General features: G+C 39.6%; 1 protein-coding gene across 50 annotated transcripts in view; it reads right to left on the bottom strand.

Moving 5' to 3' along the window:
* CACNA1C (calcium voltage-gated channel subunit alpha1 C) overlaps positions 1–22,831 on the bottom strand; it is a 495,328-nt gene that overhangs the window by 147,841 nt on the left and 324,656 nt on the right. For 29 of the 50 annotated variants that reach the window (XM_075504541.1, XM_075504568.1, XM_075504596.1 and 26 more), the window contains exons 8-9: positions 7,584–7,687; positions 528–700 (exon numbers count right to left, since the gene is read on the bottom strand). In XM_075504541.1, coding sequence (XP_075360656.1) covers positions 528–700; positions 7,584–7,687 — 277 coding nt within the window. Of the gene's footprint in view, positions 1–527; positions 701–7,104; positions 7,209–7,583; positions 7,688–22,831 lie in introns of all 50 variants that reach the window. The other 21 variants (XM_075504551.1, XM_075504728.1, XM_075504615.1 and 18 more) reach the window with 1 other exon arrangement.

Raw genomic sequence — 22,831 nt, 5'->3', positions numbered from 1 at the left:
TAAGAAATGTCTGAGAGCTTAATTCCAGCCTGGCAAAAGCAAACACAATTCCACTGATTTCAATGGAGTTACAGATGGCCCACTTAATGTACAACAGGGCTGATTTGGCCCTTCTCCCATACTGTAGCACTGCTTTGCCTAGAAACCTTTGCTTTCAAAGTAATTAACTATGTGTCAACAGCCTGCAACACTGAACTGCAATTAAATAAATGAATAGGAGACAGATGTATATTTTAAAACTTATCCCAGTAGTGGACTTCTAACAGCAAGTATTGGTCTTTTTTCTGTTTAATATCAGGATCTTGTGTCAGAAACTGAGGATCTGCAGAACAATATGAAATATTGTACACATATTTCTCCCTCCCACAGTTTCCTACAGGAATTAAACAGGAATCATGTATAAGAATAGTGAGAGTCTCAGGAAGAACTTGTTCTTCCTTATAAGCGGTCTCAGCACTAGAGCAGGTGGGCACGGGCTCCCTTGCTAAAAGCACACAGAGAGAGAGAGACAGAAGAAAATTGCTTACTGTTTCGAGGCTTCTCCTCATCCATGCCTTCATCTTCATTTTCTGGGTCAATATCTTCTGCTTGAGTTATCCAGTCTAAGTATCCCTTCAAATCCTCCTCTAGCTGTTGTTTTTCCCGTAACTTCTGGAAATCGCCCCGAGCCTTAGCCTTCTCTCTTTCTTTGGAAAACTCCCTAGCAAGAGGGAGGGAGGGACAGGGCATGGGCGGAGGAAAGGAAGAGATTGAAAAACAATGGGTTAGACTGATTTCTACTAGAAAGTCTCCACATCCTGTGTAGCACACCCAGCTTTCTCTATTCTTTCAATACAGACACATGAATGGATTATTCTTGCTAGATACACATGTAAAACAGCTGGAGTGTCCACATTTTTACCAATGCTTAGGAAAAGATTAATACCTTTTTTTAATCCTTTCATTCTCAACATTTGATTGACAATTCAAATAAAACGTGTATGTAACATTTATGTACAATACCATACACTTTCTAGTATTCTTTTCCACTTGATATTCTCCAACAGTTATCCATAAATATCTATATGAATAATGGTTAATTAATTCAATGATGAACTGTTTGACAATAATCTGACATCTGGAGAGTGAGATGGTGGCTCTAATTTTTAGCCAGGTTTCAATCTGTCCTTAAGATTATATGTGTAATCCCAACTAAATTGGGTTAATTGTAAGTGTAATGAATGGTACTCACAATTCTGTACACACTTAGTTATGGGCAATTTCACCCACAGTACTAGACAATATATTTGAAAATTCAGACCTCAATGTTTTACTGCAAACTTTCAGTATTCAGGGCTGTTATCTGACATGAAACATATTTTTCAAATCTCAAGATGGGTAGACAATCATGATAGATTATGGGTAGACAAAACTAATAGATTCTGCCAGGAAGTGAACTAGTATTCACATTTGATAGTTTTAGGAAAGACCACTGTTGGGAATATAGGATTAAAACAGAGGGCATAGGAACAAGAATTTCGTGTTGCTTAGTTATGAACCTCGGTGTTTGCTTTGTCTTCTTTTTGGCTGCAGTGCTGTTTCTTCCTCTCCTTCAGAGACACCTATACTGCATTATTTTTTTTCTAGAAACACTGACCTACCTCCATTTAGAGACTCTCCTGTGGTTCTAAACCAGGTTTAACGCTTGTATTTTAAAAAGCAAGCTTAATGATTGTGAAAAGTGCTGGACCAAGAGTACTTAAGCATTAAGTCTTGTATCTGCTGAAGCAGATCACTACATAAGGCACACACAGCGGATAATATAGCCTTTCTGTCTGGAAATGAGAGGTAAAGTCATTCTCTCCAATGCATTATCCATTACCCTTGCTGATGACTGTCAGTAATGAGTGGATTAAAAAAAAAAAGCCCACCTAATATTTGTCTAAGGTTTGCTCCTGCAAAAACAAATAGGAAACCTAAGACTATCTTTGGTGGGATAATATTAGGATTATGAAAGCCTACCCAAAATGTTAATGAGTGTCATGTGAAGTATCCTCAAGCAACTGAGATGGAGGTGAGTTTCTAACAGTGATAGTGAAGTACTTGCCTCCTGTCTGGTCCAAAACCCACTGAAAGATTTCCATTGACTTCAAGTCTTTGGATCAGGCTTTCATTATTATGAGCTGTGCACAAAACCAGCACTGCAGCAGAATGAAAGTAGGATGATGCCTTCATTTCAAGCCAACGTATGTGACAAAGTATGCTTGTGTGATCTTCACCCCTGTCATGTTGCTGAGGGTTCATCCCATCCCATGGGACTGTGATAATGAAAGTGGAAATGAAGAAGAGAAACATTGGCTTCTCAGGCCTGAAGGTAGATCACAGTCAACCCTGGCACCAAACTTAACCACAAGGCAGAAAGAGCTATTGCAAGCATGGCAAGAATGAAAAATCCAATTTTCTCATGCTGGGAGCGATATTTTGCTATTTAAAATGTAAAACAAATAAACAATCCCCCAACAACAATAATAAAAACTGTACAAAGAATTTTTAAAAACTCCAATCAATACTGGTTATAGTTTCTGCCTCAATAACATCTTTCCTCTGGGTCTTACGTAGTGCCTTATCCAAATTAATGAACTAACTCTCAAAGAAAGAAGTAAATCACTGAATGAAGCTATATATTATTAAGCCTGCTTGATAAATCAAATCCCAATATTTGAATAGTTGGCTCCTAAACTGTTTTTTTAGAATCTAGAACAAATGGGTAAAATTTTGAAAGGGACTGAGCCCTCAACTCCAAGTGAGGGCTATTTATATTTGCATGGATATAACTTGCAAGGAGCTGTTTTAGAGACAAAAGTGGGAAACATCATGAAACAGCCCAGCTTACAGAAAGTGAAATTCCTACTGTGCACTGAAATGGATCATTTATGTTATATGCATCTAAGCTGCATGCCTACTTGGGTCTTTTCAGTCCCCACTTATTGCCTCTCTCAAATGGGACTCGGACTGGGGGAAGAGCTGACTAAACCACTGTGAGATTTTAGCATGATGTCTTTACACTGACTGTCTGCATAGCAGTGAACTTGTTACCTAACTTTTTAATGACACAACTGAAAATACTGTGATTGCCTAGTCTAAATGATCTGCAATTGTATGTCTCTTTCCTTTGTACAATGTATGAGATTCCATATATCAGATGACTTTCCAAAGAACACAACTTATTTAAATTATCTTAATTTCTATGTTCTACTAACATTAAACCATTGAGAACAGGTGGCTCAGGAAATTGCTAATGCAATTCAAACCACTTCCCATGTGGAATGCCAGGCTGTACTCAGGCAAATGTAGTTCACAATCAAGAATTACTACCAGTGGTCATTTACCATCCCATGTGAAAAGAGCTGGTGACCTCAGTCCAGTTCCTATTGCAGGCAGGTGTGCACATGACCTCTGCCACCATCGCAGCTGGCAATAAATGGTCATTGTTTGCAGTTTCAGCAGGGAGGCCAAGGACCAAAAAAGCTTTCTAATGGAAGTGCCATCTTGAGTCTGGAGGTGGCCTTCTCAAAAAAAAGATTGCAATATCACATCGGGATAAGGTTGACAAAGGCTTGCAGAACTACCAAGCAATCTGTCTGTTGTCAGTGAACAAAAGAACATCAGTTTAAGAGTCGGTGAATCTGGTTGTTTTTACCAGAATTCAGTTTGCGGCACTTTCCTTTGCTTCTCCCAGAAAATTATAAGACATGTCTGCCAATGGGAATACCAAAAAGCAGAGTATTCTGCAGAGATGTTTTCTCTGTGTGAGGTTAGAGTGGGTCAACATCATAAATATAAATGCCCAGCTCTGCATCCTGCGCTGTTCCAGAAGAAAATTTCTTGTCTCCATCCTGATGATGGAATATAGGTAATTCTTGTCTATATCTGATCTCAATATGATTTCTCACATTTAGAGGAGTGATGGAAAGTGAGCAAAACAGCAGAATTCTAGCAGTTCAAAACTCTTGCTTACTACTAAAAGTGCAGCACAAGGCTTCAAACCTCATCCACCCTGACAAGTACACCAAGGAATGGGAAGGGTTGGAAGAGGGGACAGAAGACTAGGAAAAAGTCCTGAAAGGTCGCAAAAACTGCTCCAGGAAGAGCTACAACCATAGCCAGCCTCCCATTTACTCTGACCTCTTCCTTGGCAGTAAGAGCATCAAAAGCAGCCAACTGGGTTTTCCAGGATCCTCTCAAAGCAGAAGAAAAGGCTGTTCTCCTGCCCTCCATTTGCCCTAGGCAACTGCTTATTTGGCCAGTGTCCTGGGATTTGGATCACTGCTAAGCAAAATATAAAAAGAAATATGAATCTATATGCTTAGTCGTGTAGGTCTGAAAGTTGAACCCACACTGCCATTTTTTTTCCTCACTAACTGGCTGAAACAGGTAACACAGATGTGAACATCTCTGATCTCAAGAGACCTATGAGAGGGACTTCACTGCTCACAGCAATGATGTGGAATCCTTTTGCCTGGGCTTCAGGAGATCTACTGTGTGATCTGCTGACTGGATATTTCCTTTGGAATACATGAATTTTATATTATGCTCAGTCAAGACAGGAAGAGGATTATAGCTCTACACATGAATACTCAGTCATACTATTTAGCTTAGCATGTGACTGGTAAATTCAGCAGAAGGACCATGAATGGATGACATACCTGAGGAAAAACAAATTACAAATGAGCTCTTTAGGCAGAGCAGAACTCAGCATTTGATTTTGCAGGTGCAATCAAAGTGTCTTTGTGAGTACAATTAATTACACTTACGTATTCAGAAGTGATTAAAAAGCTAAGCTAATCTGTCATTGACGAAGTCTACCTACAAGACATGCTTGGTGAAGTTCCTGAAATAAAAAAATGGAAAGAAATCAGAGATGCCCAGAACAGATGTACAAAGATGCCCAGGAATGCTGCTCTGTATCTACATAGAACAGACAGGTGGATCATCTACATAGATCAGACTAATAGCGATAGCAAGTCTCTAAAAAAAAGCTGAATCTGCAAAGTGAAGACACTTTGCAACTCAGCAGAATTTAGAACTGCTTTAGAAAGTTAATTGTTTAAGAACTGTTTATTTAACCCAAAGAAAATTTGGAACATTTCTCCCATCATTTCTGTGTTTCTTCATGGATGCAAATTCTTAAGTTTCTTTTTACTTTTCTCCAGTTGGGAAAAATTTTGCAGAAACAGTGCAGCTGTCATAACACTGTGAACGCAGCCAGAAAGAGTGACTCACAGCTTAAACAAGGTGAACTTCATCTTTGATTTCAGTTCTTTCTACAGACTGTTTCCATCTCTTACCACTAGCTGTGGTGGTCTAGCTGCAGTATGTCAGGAGGTGGAAGATCTAGGCCCCAAAACACTTTCTTGAGTTGAAAAATGAAAGAGAGAGGAAATTTGATTTTTAATTATGTACAGACACAAATCCAAGTGTGGGTAAATTGAAACAGCACTGCTTCAACACTATGCACTCCACAGGGCTGGGCTCACAGGCACTGTTTATCCAATCAGATACTATATAATCTTTAACCACTATCTTATATGGTCCTTGAGTGCACCTCTGATACAACAGATCACTTTCCCTCTGTCAGCTGGTCATCATCATCCACTACTGCTGATATCCTTACCTGATGATCAGAGTATGCACCTGGAGAAACAAGGAGCTTACGTTTTAAAATTGTTCCCAGAGTATCACTCTCCAGATATCCAAACATGGACTATTGCCTCACACTTCATTACTGGGGGTTTTTTCCTTCTCCAGTTACTGCTTGGAAACCCTTCTCTTTGCAGCAGCTGTCTTAGCTGCATGTCTCCTTCAATGGAGTGATGAAGACAGTAACACCTCCTGTAGATCTGCTATTACCTGTCTCTTTGCAGGATGGCCAACGGTGGATCTTCTCCAGTCCTACTACTGCCCCTTCCTATGTTGTTGGCCCAAGTACTAAGGATATAATTTCTGTGAGGCATCAAGTCCTCTCTCCTGCTCAGAGATCATTTTCCGTCTCTTATGATTAAGAGACAGGGGACTTCAGGGCTGCCCACTCAGGCAACAGGTACAGGCTCTGACCAAATTCATTCAGAGCTCATTAAAGGAGGCAGGATGTTAGAAACAAAGAAAAAGAGGATGCATAAAAGTCCTCATACCATATTTATCCATGTACACAGAATGGCTGTAGGCACCCAGTCATGCCCAAATATGGAATTAGACGCCTAATTCTAGGAGATCTTTTTAAAAATTTCTTGCGAGGAATGTTTGCTGGCTCGCTTTCTCTAATTATGTGGCTCCCCAGGGACAGTAAAGTTTTTAACTACTGGGGACAATATCAATTGTTTTTAATCAAAGCTACTAAAATGATGCTTTGCAGCAAGGTTTATACTGCAGAACTGAAATACAGCTAAATGTCTAGATGTCTTTAGGGATGCTTAAACACTAGAAGGAATTCTCCTGCTTCCCTGACCATCCTTAGAAAAGGTCAGAGGGAAATGATCTTTTCTCCCTGCATCATGCTAGGCTTGTAATCCGCACAACAGAGAAGATGTGCGTATTGAAGAAGAAATGTACCCAAGACACTCTCCAGGGAAAATAGTCTCCCATTAGGCTGTGCTTTAGAGATACTAAGCAATGTGGAAATTTCTCATGTGAGAAGACATAATTTGGCAGGAGTCTCATCCCACAAATGTGAAGGGATTTGTCTCATGCTCTCATTCTTCCTTCAGTCCCACTGACTCTTCCAGAGATTTTACTATAATTCCCTTCTTCTATGGTGAATGGTATGCATCACCCACAGGGGAGCATAGTGTTGTCCTCTTCCCACAGAGTACAGGTAGAGGTTTTAGGTAGAGGAACATATTACAGGCAAAGAGTTCTCTTGTATTCCTTTGATTTAGTCAAAAGACTCCTTCCATTCCATTAGGAATGCCATATTTTGCTATTGGCACAGCAATAGCCTAGGCCTTCTATTAAGGTTCCTGAAATCAACCCGCCACTGCCCGTTGTTTTGGTAACCAGAGAGTAGGAATAGAAATACAAAATTTTAAAAAATAAACAATAATAAAACATTTTCCTGGTACTGCTTACCCGCTAAGTACACCGAGAACCAAGTTAAGTACAAAAAATGACCCTATGATGATTAGTGTAACAAAATAGATCCAGGGCCAGTCCCTTCCTATGGCATCATTGACCTGGAAGAGTGGAATGATAATTAGTGAGACAAGCTCAGATTCTGAGCGTTGCAAGGCTCCAGCCAAAGAGATCCCAAGTCACCAGCAGTAAGATTTTCAATAGCCAGTTTTTTGGAAATTTATGATGGGTTAGCATTAGCGATTTTGAATGCCCCGAGGTTGAATTTCTTTGTCAGAGAATAACACCTCTTTTGTTACCTGTATTATTATTTGCAATGATTGAACATTTTGTCAAAATATTTGAGAGCTGATGTGAAGCGTCCTTGGATTCAGATTTTTAATCCATCTGAAAGAATCCTGGTGACAGGGAAGAACCCTTATTATGGAGTCTTGCCCTGTAGCATTGGAAAAAGGACACCAAAACTGTCAGCTTACCCGCTCAACACACCAAGAACCAGATTTAGAACGAAAAAGGATCCAAAGATGACCAGACTGACAAAATACACCCATGGTAACTCATAGCCCATAGCGTCCTGCATCTGGAAAGATGAAGGAAAGTTAGAAGACAGAGAGGGAAAGCAGAAATGATTAGGCAAAGGAACAGATGGAAAGGTTTGTAAACAGAGCTTGTGGTTGGTTTACACATAATCATAGCAAGTGTTTCTGTATGTTCTTTCTGATACGACCACTCCTTTGATTGCTTTTTTCCTCTAGCTGTTTCCTTACAGGCAGTGATTAATATAGGCTGAGATATAACCATGTGCCATACTAGCACTTCTTTGGATGCTCAGAGTTGCAGACTGTCACTTTCTGGAGTTTACTCACAGCACCACAAGGGTCCACCCGATGACTTCTAAACTTCTATTCTAACCACTGCACATACATATGACTCTTTGCTGCCAGTGAAAATACTGCTAGTTTTTGCTAAGCATTGCCTGAGTGTGTTGTCAGATCACGTTTACTTCCCATGTGTAGCACAGGTACATGTACCTCAGAGAGAAGCATGTGGTAATTGTGGGTAAATACTGATCTTTCCCTGGCAATGCTCTGGTAATCTTCACAGTTTACCACAGTGAGGGCAGAAGCTGTATGCTTTTGAGGAATGTCCTTTCAAGGCCCACCATGTTCTGACCTAGTCAAGTGTTTTCTAAAGCTTTCTTACAAACTTTCTTTCCCTCCTTGAAGGATGGCTCTCTCCTGCAAAATGTGATTCCTACACAACTGAATACTCAAGAGACTTTGAGACTGTAAACTGAATGACATGTGCATAGGTCTGACTTTCACACTATGATAAGAATCTGCAAATGAAGCAGGCAGACTATTCTTTTAGCATCAGAACCTGTATTATGTGTAGAGCAACTCTAGCACATAATAAGATATTGTGTATATTCTAAAAGCATCTAGTACATAAACACCATTTTATCTTGAAATCTCCTTCAAAGTTCAAAGTTTTGGAAAGTTGCTGAATACTTTAATAGAATCTCACTTTCATGTTGGTATCAAAAATATCAGTCCCTTCTTCTTCACTTTTCATGAACACTTATCTCCTGAGCCAGACATAGCATCATTAAAGAAGCAGATGGTGGTTAACATTTTCAGGAGCACTAAAATGATTTATGAATGTAAATTGCAGACTTGAAAGTTCCTAAAGGCATAAAGCAGCCTAGGTTCCTTTGTTTTCCATGCTTTTGAAAATCTTATCGTATGTTGTCCTCTCCTTCCAGGAAAACACTCTCTCCTTTGCAACCTAAGCATTTGTTGTGATCACAGAAGAAATATTCTTCCATACATGGGCACTGAGACACTCTTCACGGGAGGCGATCTGACTCAAGATTCATAACAACTCGGGAAAGGAATTTCAGACCTTCAGTAAGACAAGGCAGGACAGTAACACTAATATAATCAGTTCATTGTGGATGGAAGTCCATTATCCATTTTTCTTTCAAAGTACAGTCACTAAAGTCCTTGTCTGGCAATCGTCCACAGTCTATGGGCCAATCCAGAACTCTATCTCAGGGCTCCTTCAGCTCCAACTGAACTGAAGTAGACTCATTAAAAAAAAAAAGCTCAAAATATTCCTCTGTGAAAACAGTTAATCAGCTCCTTCCTCACAGGATTAATACATTTGGTGGTCAGAAGAGAGTGCCTGAACACCCCTCTTCAGGAATCCAGGAGTCTCTCTAACAAATGTTAGCATATTATCCGGTTTCCCTTTGAATACTTTTGTAGAACTGTTCAGTTAGTTTATAGATAATACTAATTACTCTTTATGTTTGCAAGCCACCTTTCATCCCACATGACTAAAAAGTAGACACGTCTGGTGTGAAACACATCAGTGCTTTAAAGAGAACAAAACACCATGTTATATAAAGATGGAAGCAAATATTCACCTGAAATCACAGTGGAGAAATCAGGCAGGCAAAATGTAACTACCCAAGATGGAATTAAGTAAAGAAATGAGACTTAACATCCTCTCTCTTCTACAAAGAATGCCACTATTTATATAAAGCAATCCACACAAACAATAGGTATGGATGACTTTGAAAAAATGCCTAAGAATTTACCAGTGCAGGCACAACGATGACTTGACTTCCCTCTAATTACGATAGATGGTGATTAAAAAAGCCTCAGCTGTACAGTATTTATCTATCGACAGTTTTTTTTCATCAGCTGGGAAAGTCAGCTGGAAAAGCAGAACTTCTCAAAGCTGTGGTACCAGTAAATCCTAAATAGCAAATGCCAGGGTGCTCGGTACAGAATTCAGGTGCCTGTCCTTTTGTACTACTCTGGCATGAAGAAATTTCCAGATGGCAAGAAGCTTCCATCGTGGCCTGGAAAAGTATATAACTAGAGTATAGTGTACTCTGGCTATTCCCAATGCCTGCACAATTGCATAACGATTGTACCAGCTAGCATCAGCACAAATTAGTCCCAAAAAATAGACCTGCATTCTGGTACAGCAGAGCATTTGGGACTTTTCAGACTGAACATTTAGGAGGTCAGCTTTTCATCTCCTTTTTAGTGCCCAGTCATATATGTAACAGAGAAGCTGAGAGGCAGAGACAGTGACAACTTCTCAAGTGTACAGAAACCATCAGTGTTTGGCAGACAGCTGAGTGTCTCCCTGTTGCTGGACTCCCTATGTTTGGTGCTCTCACATCTCATTTTCTTTAGTAGAAGGTGAGATTATACCATACGTTGTGGGACTGAGCCACAGGTGACAGGAATGTATGTTATATGTTGATATAACATTAGGTATTTGGTAAATTATGTTAAAAAAAACCCTTTGATAAGGAGACAGTACATTGTGAGCTATTTGCTCTTGAAAAATAGTCTGCAGGAGAAATGCAGAGATATAGGCTGCTCGGCAGAAGTTGGGGGGAAAAAAAGAAACAGACTAACTCAAAACAGTAACAGCAACTTATCAACACTTAAGAGACATTACATTCTTGGCTAAGATTGTATCCTTCCAAAAATCTAGAAATGCTTCCTCCAAAATGGAAGTATCCTAGAAGTCCAGGATGAACCATCCTCAACTGGACAATGCTCCCATACAATTAGCATTAAAAACCTTGCACCTGTGTTTGAAACGGCTTCCTGGAAACTTATCATCATTCTGTGAATATGTAGCTATTAATCATGTGTGTATGCATACACATGTCCTGTTGACTGCAGCTGGAGGCTTTCACTGCAAGCGTAACTTAGGTGGTAGAGCTGATTTTTCCTAATTATGCTATTGAAGTGGAGAAGCTGCAGAGGGTCATGACAAGATCAGGAGTGTTACCATTTTCACGCTACTGAGTGCAGAAAACAAGGTCTGCAAAATATATTTTGTACTGTTGTCTACAGTGAACAGAAAAGGATTCAGTTATAGGTTACCTCTCTAGGATGGACAGTACAACTCCTGATACACAGTTCAGCTCTCTGGTCACTGAGTGCACTTTTTCTCCGTGAGTGTTTACTATTAACTGTATGAATCTCAACAGAAAAGGTGGATCATCTTTTAAATTTACAGTTCTGAACAAAGACTATCAGCCAGTGTAGGTCTGAATTATAACATTCCAGCTACAGTAGTCAAGGTGATTGCAACCTGATGTCAACTTAAGCATGTATGGGACAATTGTTAGGTCAGGTGGAAGCACAGCGTTGGTGGGAATCTGCAGATTGTCATTTATAGAAATAATTCCGCTTTCTGAGTCAAACTGCCTGACCTTTCACAGCTCACATCTCAACACTCACATCTCACTACTCTCAACACTGAGAAAGTTGGTACATTTCTGAACATTAATGCATCATCTCTCAGAGACCTCAGAGATAAGGATCTTAGATTCCTCTCATGATTTCCTACATACCTGCTCTGGTACCTTGGGGACATAATTTTGGCTCACTATGCTTCAGCTTTCCAACCTGCAAAATGGGATACTACCTTGCCTCACTGGGTGCTGTCAAAGAAACCACTCAGCATCATGACAAAAAGAGGGCATTTCAGCATATTTGAGGTCTGATGGAGCTTGTGTACTGGGGAAGAGCTGCTCCTTGGCCAAGCATCCTTAATTGCTATCATGACTATAGCATTTCAACATCCAGTTGGAGGCTTTTCTCTCAATGATACAGATAATCTCCTAGAAATAGCACCAGGATTTTTAATTCTGTAGTTTGCTGATCGCAATTACAACCAGCAGTTTCAGTAGGGGCCAAGGAATAAAAGTCTGTTTATCTCTATAAACAGACCTTTGTGCCTATGTCTTCTGGTTCTTCAGAAGACATAGGTGAAGACATGTTGGTAAAGCCACAGGAGATATGCATGCTTCAGTTGTTTAGAGAATTTTTTTTTCCCAGGGAGAACAGTCTGGCACATTTTGCAAGTATCTCATTCATTACACAGGCATCATAGTTCAAAGATAATGTTAGAGGCATATTATCTATTAACATAATGGTTGAGCATCACCAAGCACATAGTGGAGGTCTTTCAGTCACTTAATGGGAAGGGTAGACACAATTCACTAAATTCTGCTGACTTCACAATTCACATACCCACACCCTTAATGCTTTGTGCCAAATGTCTTTCAAAAATAACTGAAAGTTACAGAAAAAGTTTAATCCATCGTAGAAGGCCAGCTGTCACTGGGAAGCAGGAAGCTGAAGAAAAAAAATGAAGTCTGTCTTGTTCAGTGCACAATACTGGAGAGCTGCAGCTTAATGGAAAGTAAGTTAGCTAGGACACCAGGGCTATGCTTCTATTTCTTGAATAAATTGCTAATTGATTTCTAATGACTACAGAATCTTATGATAGCCTTTTTTAAACACAAGTCAAGTGCTTCAAGTATTCTATAATGAACCGTACAACCTTTCACAGAGTAACATTAATCAAGAGGAGCAGAGTACTCAATAAAATTAAAGGGCAGTAAATTTGGAAATGTTGTGTAGAAATGCTATTTTATGCAGCCTATCTGTGGAATTCACTGCCTCAGGAAATTGTCCAGCCAAATGTAATGGTTACGGCCAGTAGCAAGATCTCTAGTTGGAACTAAGTCTTTCTTGTAACAATATAAAATTGGAGAATATTGGGAGCAGGAGACAGCAGAAAGAAGAAGTAACAATTGTCGCTGAATATATCTTCCTGCTTGAAGCCTTCATTTTGAAAACCAACTTTTTCAGGAAAAGTACTTAAGCACCTTCATAACTTCAAGGATGCGTAGAAGTGATTTCCTCAGCTTAGATCAAAGATCAAATGGTAGCCTACTGGCAAGCATGGCTCAGGTGATACATAAAGGGCCATGCATATACTAATACAAGATTTAGATATTTATCATTGATCAACTACAAAGTATAGAGGTTTGGATTAAAACATAAATTTTCCTTTTCCACTCCCTCTTTCCTTCTCTTCCCATGAATATTTGGGTGAATGCATTTCATTCACACATATGCGCATGGAACTACAACTTTAAATTCTGCTTAAACAACACTAGAAACTTTTTTAATAGGATGATGCACTGTTTTGCACTGTGACAGAAAAATATTTTCCCCCATATTTTTTAGTCAGAACTCAGGTATGAAAACAATTAAAATAAACACAGGATGGAACTTCACCCTTCACAGCTATGGCTGTGTTGACAATATTAAAGGAAAAAAAAAAAATCTACATTATAGACAGTAAATCCTACATCTCAGGCAAGGGCTATGTGGCCTAGAGAAGAAAGTACTCCTACTCTTCTATTATTTCTTTGGCTTCCATTATATCTTCACACTGCTTTCATGATAGTTAAAGCTTTGCTTTGTTTCTGAAACTTCACAGACTGACTAAAATGCTTACATTCATACAGTCAGGGAACAAAAAAGGTCTCATAAAACCAGTGTAACCCTTCAGAAGTAACTAAGGTGGAGTGAATTTCCCAGAAAGTGTCCAGATAAATTTTGTCCAGTGAAGAAGCAAAACTTTGAAAGATTCATTTTTCTACCTTTCCTCATGCTAGATATATTACATCAGCAGAAATAGCTGAGGAACAAAATATTCATCCCAAATGAGAAAAAGGATATTGCTGGCAGTTCCTGAGAACATCCAACTAACAACTGTAACTGGTGATAGCACGATTTTTGAGGCTGCTCTGCAAACTAAAAAGAAACTATTTGTTCAATGAATCAGTCTCTTCTGGCTAACTTCTCAATTGCAGAGCTGATTTGGGCTTAAGAACACCTTGGCTTTGCAGTATTTGCAGTCTTTGCCTTGAAAGCTCTTGCTAGTAGTCAGAGCAAGCAGAGAACTTGTGATGTGAAGGTTTGACTCCTTTCTTTCAACTTTGTCTCCTTAGAGATCCAAGACATCTGGCAACTGTCTTTTTAGCGGTCATGCTGTTAAACAACTCATAGGTAAGTAATTGGACTGTGACTACTGAGACCATGACACAAATAAACCAACCCCTAAATATGCAAAAATTTATTATTGTTCATTAGCGCTGGTAACAAATCCTGCACATTATATTTTTCTCTGATCTCTAAACAGTACACTGCTTATGTTATACTGTTTATTTCATGTAATACTTATGAGAAATATATTAATTATGCATTTTGCAACTTATTGTAAGCCCAACTGCTCTTAATATTGCTTTTAACAAGGAAATTACTCGTTATTCACAATTTCTAACTTTTTCACAAAACTATAAATGCTTAAAAGAAGCCCCAGAAAGATTTCAATGAGGTGACACAGAACTAAAGGTACACTAAAAAGGAACACGGTACTAAAACTGACTTTCTATGTACATTAGGCTCCATAGCCACTTTTTCCAACCTGTGGGGCAAACTATGGGATTGCTTCTTTAGCACTGAAATCCTACATATCCTGAATATGCTGATTTGTTTGGCGCTTGAAGGGTGTGAATCTGCTGCATGTCATGTCAATAAAGACATGAAAAATACACATTTTTACTTGAGAAACTCCTGGCTGGTCTCCACATACACCTCAAGTAAGTCTATACACAGCATGTATCCATCTGACTTCACCATTCACAGAAGGAGCAAGAAAAAGTTCGTATTTCCTATTACCTGTCATATATCCTTAAAGCTGGATTTAGACTTAGTGCATTATTATCCTAATGATGAAGATTCCACCTTGCAGATCCTTCAATATTTAAAATCTCATTAGTTGTCTTTGCTTGGTTGGTTTTTAATCCAGTACTCATGTATGTGCATAATTTAAGGCATATGAATAATTCCATTGAAGTCAATAGTCAATATTATTGTTACCAGCAGAAATGAACTGATATGCATAAATGCTTTGCTTGAATGGGATGGGGCACAGGATTGGGAGAAATATATGAAAAGGAGCTCATTTTCTGAAATTCCCTGGGAAAAATTAGAAGTTTAATGTACATAGTGACTAAAAAATGACAAAAAGATTTAAGCATTTCAGTCTAGACATTCTAGTGCATCATGAGAAGTATTATCATTTATCTTGTCAACCTGAAATACTCTTTCAGCCTTCCTGAGTCTTTAGGACAGGTGATAAGGAGTGAGAATTTAAGGTCTCAGGGCTGACTCAAGGCAAAAGGACAGAGATAGGGGTAAAAAAATACAAAACTCCAAACCTTGTAATAAGCAAAAATATAAAGACTAAGATAAACTAGACTTACCTTTATAGACTTAGGAACAATGGAATAAAATTGCTTCTGAATGGCTTAAAAAATAAGCAAAGGACTTCAGATGCCTTTGCTCTTATTTAGGGAAGAATTTCTTTCTAAGCATCAACATCCTAATAGTATTAAAGGGACTCCAAGTCACAGTTGCTCCTTACAACTGCTCTGAAAGACCCTGCATTTAGTAGCTGGCACTACCAGATGGATGCAAAGGAGAGACTGGAGAGTTCAACACAGCTTCAGTCTGAACTGATGACACTCAAAGGAAGGAGCACCACTTGACCAGTTGCTCCTGTTAAAAATTATCTGTTTTGACAATCACATTTCTTTTATTTTGAAGTACTGAAGGAGAAGGCAAATTTTAAGCTCAGTTGTTCTCTCCAAGCACTTATTTTTAAGGATCTTCTTACGGTGTTACCTCAATTATGGAATTTTACAAATTCTGTATGTGCATTCTATATGTACATACAGACATCTATAACCTTTTTTCAGAGTGTCTTCAAGAGAAAGGCAAGACAGAGCTGGTTGAAGACAAGTGCACAGGGATCATGAACCAGGGCAGAGAATGCTCCAGACAGGCTATTCTGCTATACGGTCACTGTAGGATAAAAGCAAATAATGTAGGCAAGATTCATCATACGTGGGCAGTGGGAAGAATAATAAGATTCCTATGTGTACCTTGGTTCCCCAATTGTTCTGTATGCTCTGTAGTGATGGAAAGAGCAAATTAAAATTCCACTCTGAGCTAGAAATATTGGCAATTTGTACAGAACTCTCTGCAGGAGCTAAATGGAGCCATTAACTGAGAAAGGACTGCCTCGATGAGGACAACAGAAACATCAAGGGGAGAGATTAATTTGCAACAGAGAACCCTTGAGAAAGAATCAAAGAAACTGTAGCAATGGAAGATGACTCCAGAAGAGAGAAGGGGAAGGGGGCAGACAGATCTGAGAAGACGGAGTCTGCAGAGGCTGCTTCTTCACCCCTGCTAACAAAGACTATGTTGAATCTGCTGTAGATATCCCCACCCAAGTACACCTGCTCTGATCCAGATGAAACGTAATTCCTGGTTTATTTTAGAAAAACTTTGGCTATAGCTATAGATCATTGCTATGGTGCCTGATCTCCCTGGCAAGAGGGTGAAGTCTCCAGAACTGACCAAGCTTACCACACAGCACTATAGAGAAGACAAGTGAAAGCAGCGCTGGGCTCAATCTCAGCGTCATGAGAGCACACACTCCTGCAAAAGATACACCTTGACTGGCTTGAACTTCTTGGGGAGATTGTGTAAAGGCAGGAGTCCTGCAGAAGAGCCCTACCAGGCTGCTGCAACCTGTGCAAGAACAAGGCTAGAGCGGAGATCTAGAAGCACTGCCTTATAACCATGTCAGCTGCTTGATGGCAAAGTGAAAACATGTAAAATAGCTGTTTGAGCTTCTCTGAAATTATACAATCACAGTGGAATGCCATTTTGCTGTTACATGAACTCCTTTCAATGAAGAACACATAAAAGATGGGAAGCAAAGTGTATTTGCTTTTTGTTGCATACAGTATGCGGGAAGTGCACTGCTACCAGTAGAATTTGCCAAGCTTATTTCTTTGTAACAGTACTGAGTCATATTTTCATCGCTCATTAAATACCAGCCCCACCTTTTCAAGGATATGCACACTTTCTCAGCTGGGAAAGACTGTATAAAGACTGAGACACATATAAAAAACCCCAACTTTCAAACACCTAGCTCCGGCTTACTGATACTGTATGCTGACACTGAATCCTTCCACCGTGTTTTTTAGTCCCCAGTAAATAACCACTGGACTCCACAACTTTATTTAATTCTTTAGTAAAGTTCTTCATATTTCAGCTGGTTTTGGTTTGCATGCACATTGTTTTTTGCAGTCAGCTGTTCTTCAACAGACTGAGCTATTATGGGAATAGAAGGTCTGTCTGAGAGTAGGAAGAGAATTAAAACTTGCATTCAAATACCAGCAGGTCAAAATGTCTGTGGCACACAATGATTGAGCTGAACTGTTCTTCCACTGCAAGCTATTTCTGTTGAAAATGCTTACTGATCCCATACTTCTATGGCACAGTAGTTTGTGCTTGCTGGAGAGGTAGGGGGACAATATTGACTTGTGTGTTTACTACTGTCTTAATTAAATCTGTAATTTTAAATGACCTGCACACAAGCTTACTGTACAACTTAAAATGATGGCAAAGGCCACTGGCATTTGACTTCACACTTTTCCTTTCAAAATAGAGGGAAAAAAGTTAGGCTCTCCCTTGACTTAAAGAAAACAGCAGTGTTACTGGGTTTTGTTTTCACAAAGTTCCAGCATTTATTAGCACTAGTAACGTTCCAAAGGGACATGGATTACCATGGCAAATCAACTATCTGAAAAGTGGATTTTGCTGACAAAATCTCAGCATATTAAATTTTGTTAGTGCAAGTACCACTGGGAAATTCCTATAGTCAACTATACTAGGGGAGGAAAAACAGAAATAATCAGGAAGCTACCATTTACACCTCCTTCCATCCAACCTGTACTCTTTGTGCTTTCTTATGGGAATTCTCTATTTTTCTGTGAAAACCAGAGGGGGTTAAGTACCTCTGAGCATATTTGGCAATACAGGGATTCTGAACTCCCACTGAAAACATTAGTAACACAGCGAGAACTCCTCATATCAAAGACAAATTCTGAGCTCCAATAAGCCTCCTGCTTTGCCACCTCACTATCTTTCTCCAGGTTTAATGTGTAAAAGATAAAAAAATAATTAAATGTATTTCAATTCAGTTTAGCATAGAACTTGTTACCCAAAAGTGAAATATTGAAATTCATTTATTGCCAAGTGATAAAGCAACTCACATTCTAGAGTGTGCTGGAACTGTTGCACTTTGAGGATGTAAACAATTCCCTCTAAACTACTCCCTCAAAAGTTTTTGCCTTTTTTTTTTTCAGTGGTGGCTCAGGTCACTCTCTGTCTGCATTGAGGCTGACTCTGTCATACAGACCAGCTGGGAAAGAACAGGCCACACACTGACCCAGGCAGAGCTCTTAAAGACACTAGGCCCAGACTGAGCAGGTCTTCAAGACTTCCCACAAACATAGCCTGGAGTCTAGTGTGCCAAGCCCTTGCTCTTAATCCATTCTCCTTGTTGATATAGATGGCTGACAGACCATTTTCCCTACCTCTTCCCTACTCAACAGCTAACATCAATAGTGACATTACTTTTGCCTTCTTATTACACTACTCTTCTTGGTTCCTGAACCGTAGATCTACTTAGAGGAGATTGATGTCATTGATCCATCTGCAGTGTTCTGCCAAAGTCAGGTCCCTATACAGGTAACAGCACCCATTAAGGCTCTCCATTCTCTCATGTGACCGATTACGGGTTAGCTTGGTGGATGAATTTGCAATTTGCAGAAATGCCATGTAGTGACCTCCAAAAATTATTTGAATTTGTGTGACTTAATCAGGATTTGAATTCAGGCCTCCAGAGGCAAAAGTCACAGAGCTTTACGTGAGTTGCCTTGTTCCCACATAAGTGTGTATAGCTTTTTTCCCCTTTAAAAGGAAAAGTTTGATCTTCGAAAAAGTCATCCAAAAGCCCAAAGGCTATTTAGCCACAGGGCTGATAGTTCTTTCATTACAGCTACTGCAGTAGTTCCATCTCTTACTGTTGCTCAGTTATTTAAAAACCTTTCATCTTTTAAAGGCTTTGGAAATTCAGTCCAAAAGAATAAAGTGCGGATTTCAAGCATGAAAATACCCCCTAGGATAGTGAGTTTCCAAATCTAAAGATTTCATTTCATCTTAGAATTCTGGGCTTTCCCTTCCTGTTTCTGTTTATTTTGTATTTACATTTGCACAGCTGATTATCCAGAAATGATTTTCTGCCTGTTTTACTGTATTGCTGTTTTATAACTGCTTCTATTTATCTCAGTGCAGACTGATAGCAAATCCTACCACAAGTATATCAGAACAGCATTGATTGCTGCATGCACAGGAATACATAAGCACATACTGTTCATAGATTTACATAGTCAATTAAGTCCTTAAAAATAAAGATAATGAAAAACAGTACTGTAAGCTGTAGATAATCACTACCTTCTTTACTAAGTGGAGGCATGACTGTCGATTCTTTTTTTGCACTTGATCAGTATATCCCAGTTTCCTTTGTATCCAGTTCCCAATCTATGATATTCCTAGAAATTCATTCTACATTTTAGATTATGAATCCCTCTTTCAGTTGTGAAATCACACCCAAAAGTCTCAAATAAGGTGTACAATATCTAGAACTCACAGCACACAGCTTATAAACCTTCATCTTACAGCCACACTAGCCACTCACAGATATTGTATAAGCACTAGATGTTCACTGGAGAAACTACTATCAAAGAGCCTGAATGAGGTGCAACTGCATTATCAGCAGGCAGGACTGGCCCTTTTTCTTCTGAGTCTTATCAGCAAGACCAAGTAGGCAAGATCAGCACAATGTGCAGGACTGATTTCTTTTAGATATGCTTTAAAAATCCACAGTGTGGAGGTTCTGTGGTAAATATTCCTCTGATTGAGTCCTAAAACCTTAATTTTCTATTTCTGGTCACTTTGTGTCTTTAGGGAGATGTGCCCAATGTTGTTTTTAGGCCTCCAATTTGGGTGCAGTTCAGAGGATTGGAGGTAGAAGGAGACAGCTCTACAGGAGGCCATGAGTGCAGCTAAACTATATGCTTATGATGGCATGAACACCCATCATACTGAGCCCTCAAGTCCTGCTCAGGCAGAAATCCCACTGAAATCAATGAATAAAGCCAATATTAGAGGACCAATTCTCTTTGCAGGCAGGAAAGACTTATTACTCACAGTAAGATTGGTGAGGGATTAGTTGTATTGCCCTTTGTCTTGAAAACAAGATGTTAAAACAAATTAAAATAAAAATGAGTTCTATAAATAGTCAGTTCTAGAGCCACCACTTGTGTTCTGACCTTGGGCATATTCCCCAGTCTTTTTCTTTCCCAGGGTCTAGATAATGAACAAAAGTCTGTTATTTGCGAATTTGTCTAGTGGATATGGGTCCAAACAACTCTGAAGACAATTGTTTCAGAAGGCAATGATCTTGAAAAACTGGTAGTAGGGCCCAAGCAGTGCACCCACAAACAGAGGTACTCAAAATCCTAAGTCATATAGAAGTGTCCCAGTAGCTTAGCTCTTAATTTTATAGCTCTGGGATAGAAGATTAAAGATTAAACACAAGAAAGTTCTCTGTGGTGATTAGACAGCAGCAATTAGGAAAAAGTCTAAGGAAGAACAAAAGAAGAAAGAATAGAGAAAGGGCAACAGAAAGACAGGGCTATTAAAGAGGTCCTTCCCACGCAGGAGCACTGGGCAGAGGGTCTTCACTAACACCTCCCCATAACCAACCCAAAGAAACTTATTTTTAATGGAGAGTTTCTTTTCATATAGAAGAAGAGGGCTGAGAGGTCCAAAGTTGAGGTCTGAATGGCCCATGAAAACTTATTTCACACAATAAGCGCCTATTTTGCATTGAACAAATGCTCAACAGCAGGTTTTTGTGGCAGGTGGCAACCAGCAAGGCACTGCTCTTGCTGGCTTTCAAGGCAGCAGTACAGGCAACTGTGGCAGTTGCATGTGAAGTTGTTCATGAGAAACAGGAAAACAGATTTAGGTCAGCATTTATGCAAATTAGGTGTGGACACTGCTTTTTCCGTGCATTAATGCTGTGGCCCTTCAGTGCTCTGAACTATGGGCCCTCTCCCCTTACCCACCACTGTTACAGCAGAGGGAGATGAAATAACCTCTGCAGTCACAGAGATGTGTTGCTCATACTTGCGTGCTTATTCTTTGTAAATTTTTCACATCCATGCAAAACCCTGCCAAAAAGATGATTAAAAAACCTCAACCCCACAACAATAAAAGCCCAACATTTTCTTGGAGGGGTGGGGGTGGATGGGTAATAAACACCATGGAAACATGTAGACAGATATATTCTTAGAATCAGATCATTCTCTTGTGTGGAAAGCCTTACTAATTCAAGCCTAACTGCTGCAAGAATAAAGGGTTAGAAGGAAAAACACAGCTGGTGAAAATTGGGGGTTGCAGCTCTGCATTTAATGTCTTCCACTTTGTGGCAATATCTCTGTATTCCTCACAACATCTTCCTCATTGGCTGCAACAGGCTGTGGGGGGATGAGAAAAGCTCACAAGATATGTCAATGCTGTCAGCAAAGTAAATTATATCTGTTGTCCAGTTTGTTCCATTTTGATTTCACAATGAGAATTGTAAGGGTGACTGTGAGCTCCAGTTTCAAGCTCATTTAGTGACTCTTGGAAGTATGATCTCACAGATTCAGAGATGGAAGGATCTTCCAGGACAGCCTGTTTAACCCACTGCATCCATCTATATATGCTACTCTATGCTGTCCTTAGGGATGTGATGCTTCTGAATGTTTCCACTGATTCAATCTCACTACATTGTGGTGACTCTACTGCGCTGTTTTAGACTACTAAAACATTTTATTGCCTAGGGGCTGGGCAAGCCTACCAGAATTGCTCAGTTAAATTTCAGGGAGTCGACTTATTATGTGCCAGTTCAGGCATCTCTTCCAGGGAAAGGTTAGTGCCCTGGATCTCATCCAGACCTGGCTTTAGTCCATCTAGAATAATATCACACTCTTTAGTTTACAGTTAGAGCCTTGAGGTAAACTGTCCCTGGAGGCACGGCATGTTATTTTCAGAGACTCAACCAAGTATTCTGAAGCGTTGTCCAAATGACATGGGACAAAGCCAATACTCCAAAAACGATGGCAGGCTCAAGGCTGCTCATTATTAATAATCATCAAGCAGATAAAATAGAATTACTTGATCCTCGAATTCAAGCTGTACGCAGAACATCTCAGGGACAGGTTCTCCACTACCCAGCAGCATGAACAGCCCAATGCAACAATGTATGGTTGCATTTTGCGCTTGCTCTGCACTCTGTTTTCATTTATATATACGATTGCTTAGATGCAGGGGAGTGTAGAGAACAGGCGCGTAAAACAGGCTGCAGTGGGCAGTTTTGCATGCAGTGTCACAGGGCTCCGGCTGCAGAAAGCATATTTCACACAAAGATGAAAGCCTTCCTAGAGACAGGGCACTGTCCGAATTGTTTTTAACTCAGAAGCGAAGCTTCCCCTGAAGGACAGTAACAAACTGATTAAAAATAATTAAAAAGAATCCCCATTAGGGGAGGTTGAAAGAACTGAGTCTGCTCAGATTAGAAAAAGATTAAGGGAACACAACAAATGCCTACAAATACTTAAACAGGATGTTACAAACTGCACAGGGATTAACTTTCCTCCTTAGTCAACAAGACAATAAGAAATAACGGACTGCAGCAGAGACTGATTACAAAATACCAAATGACTCAGTTTGAAACATTTGGATTTGCACCTGCTGCTGGAAGTTCCCAAAACTGAGGGGTCTTCAGAAATGGGCCTTGGTGCCTGCACAAGGGAGCTAGCTGCTAATGCTGGCTGATCATACATTAAGAA

This window comes from Mycteria americana, chromosome 1 (assembly GCF_035582795.1).
Source record: "Mycteria americana isolate JAX WOST 10 ecotype Jacksonville Zoo and Gardens chromosome 1, USCA_MyAme_1.0, whole genome shotgun sequence".
In the NCBI taxonomy this organism is placed as follows: domain Eukaryota; kingdom Metazoa; phylum Chordata; class Aves; order Ciconiiformes; family Ciconiidae; genus Mycteria; species Mycteria americana.
Note: the sequence above shows the minus strand (reverse complement) of the source record. Positions and strands in the feature narration are given on the sequence as shown.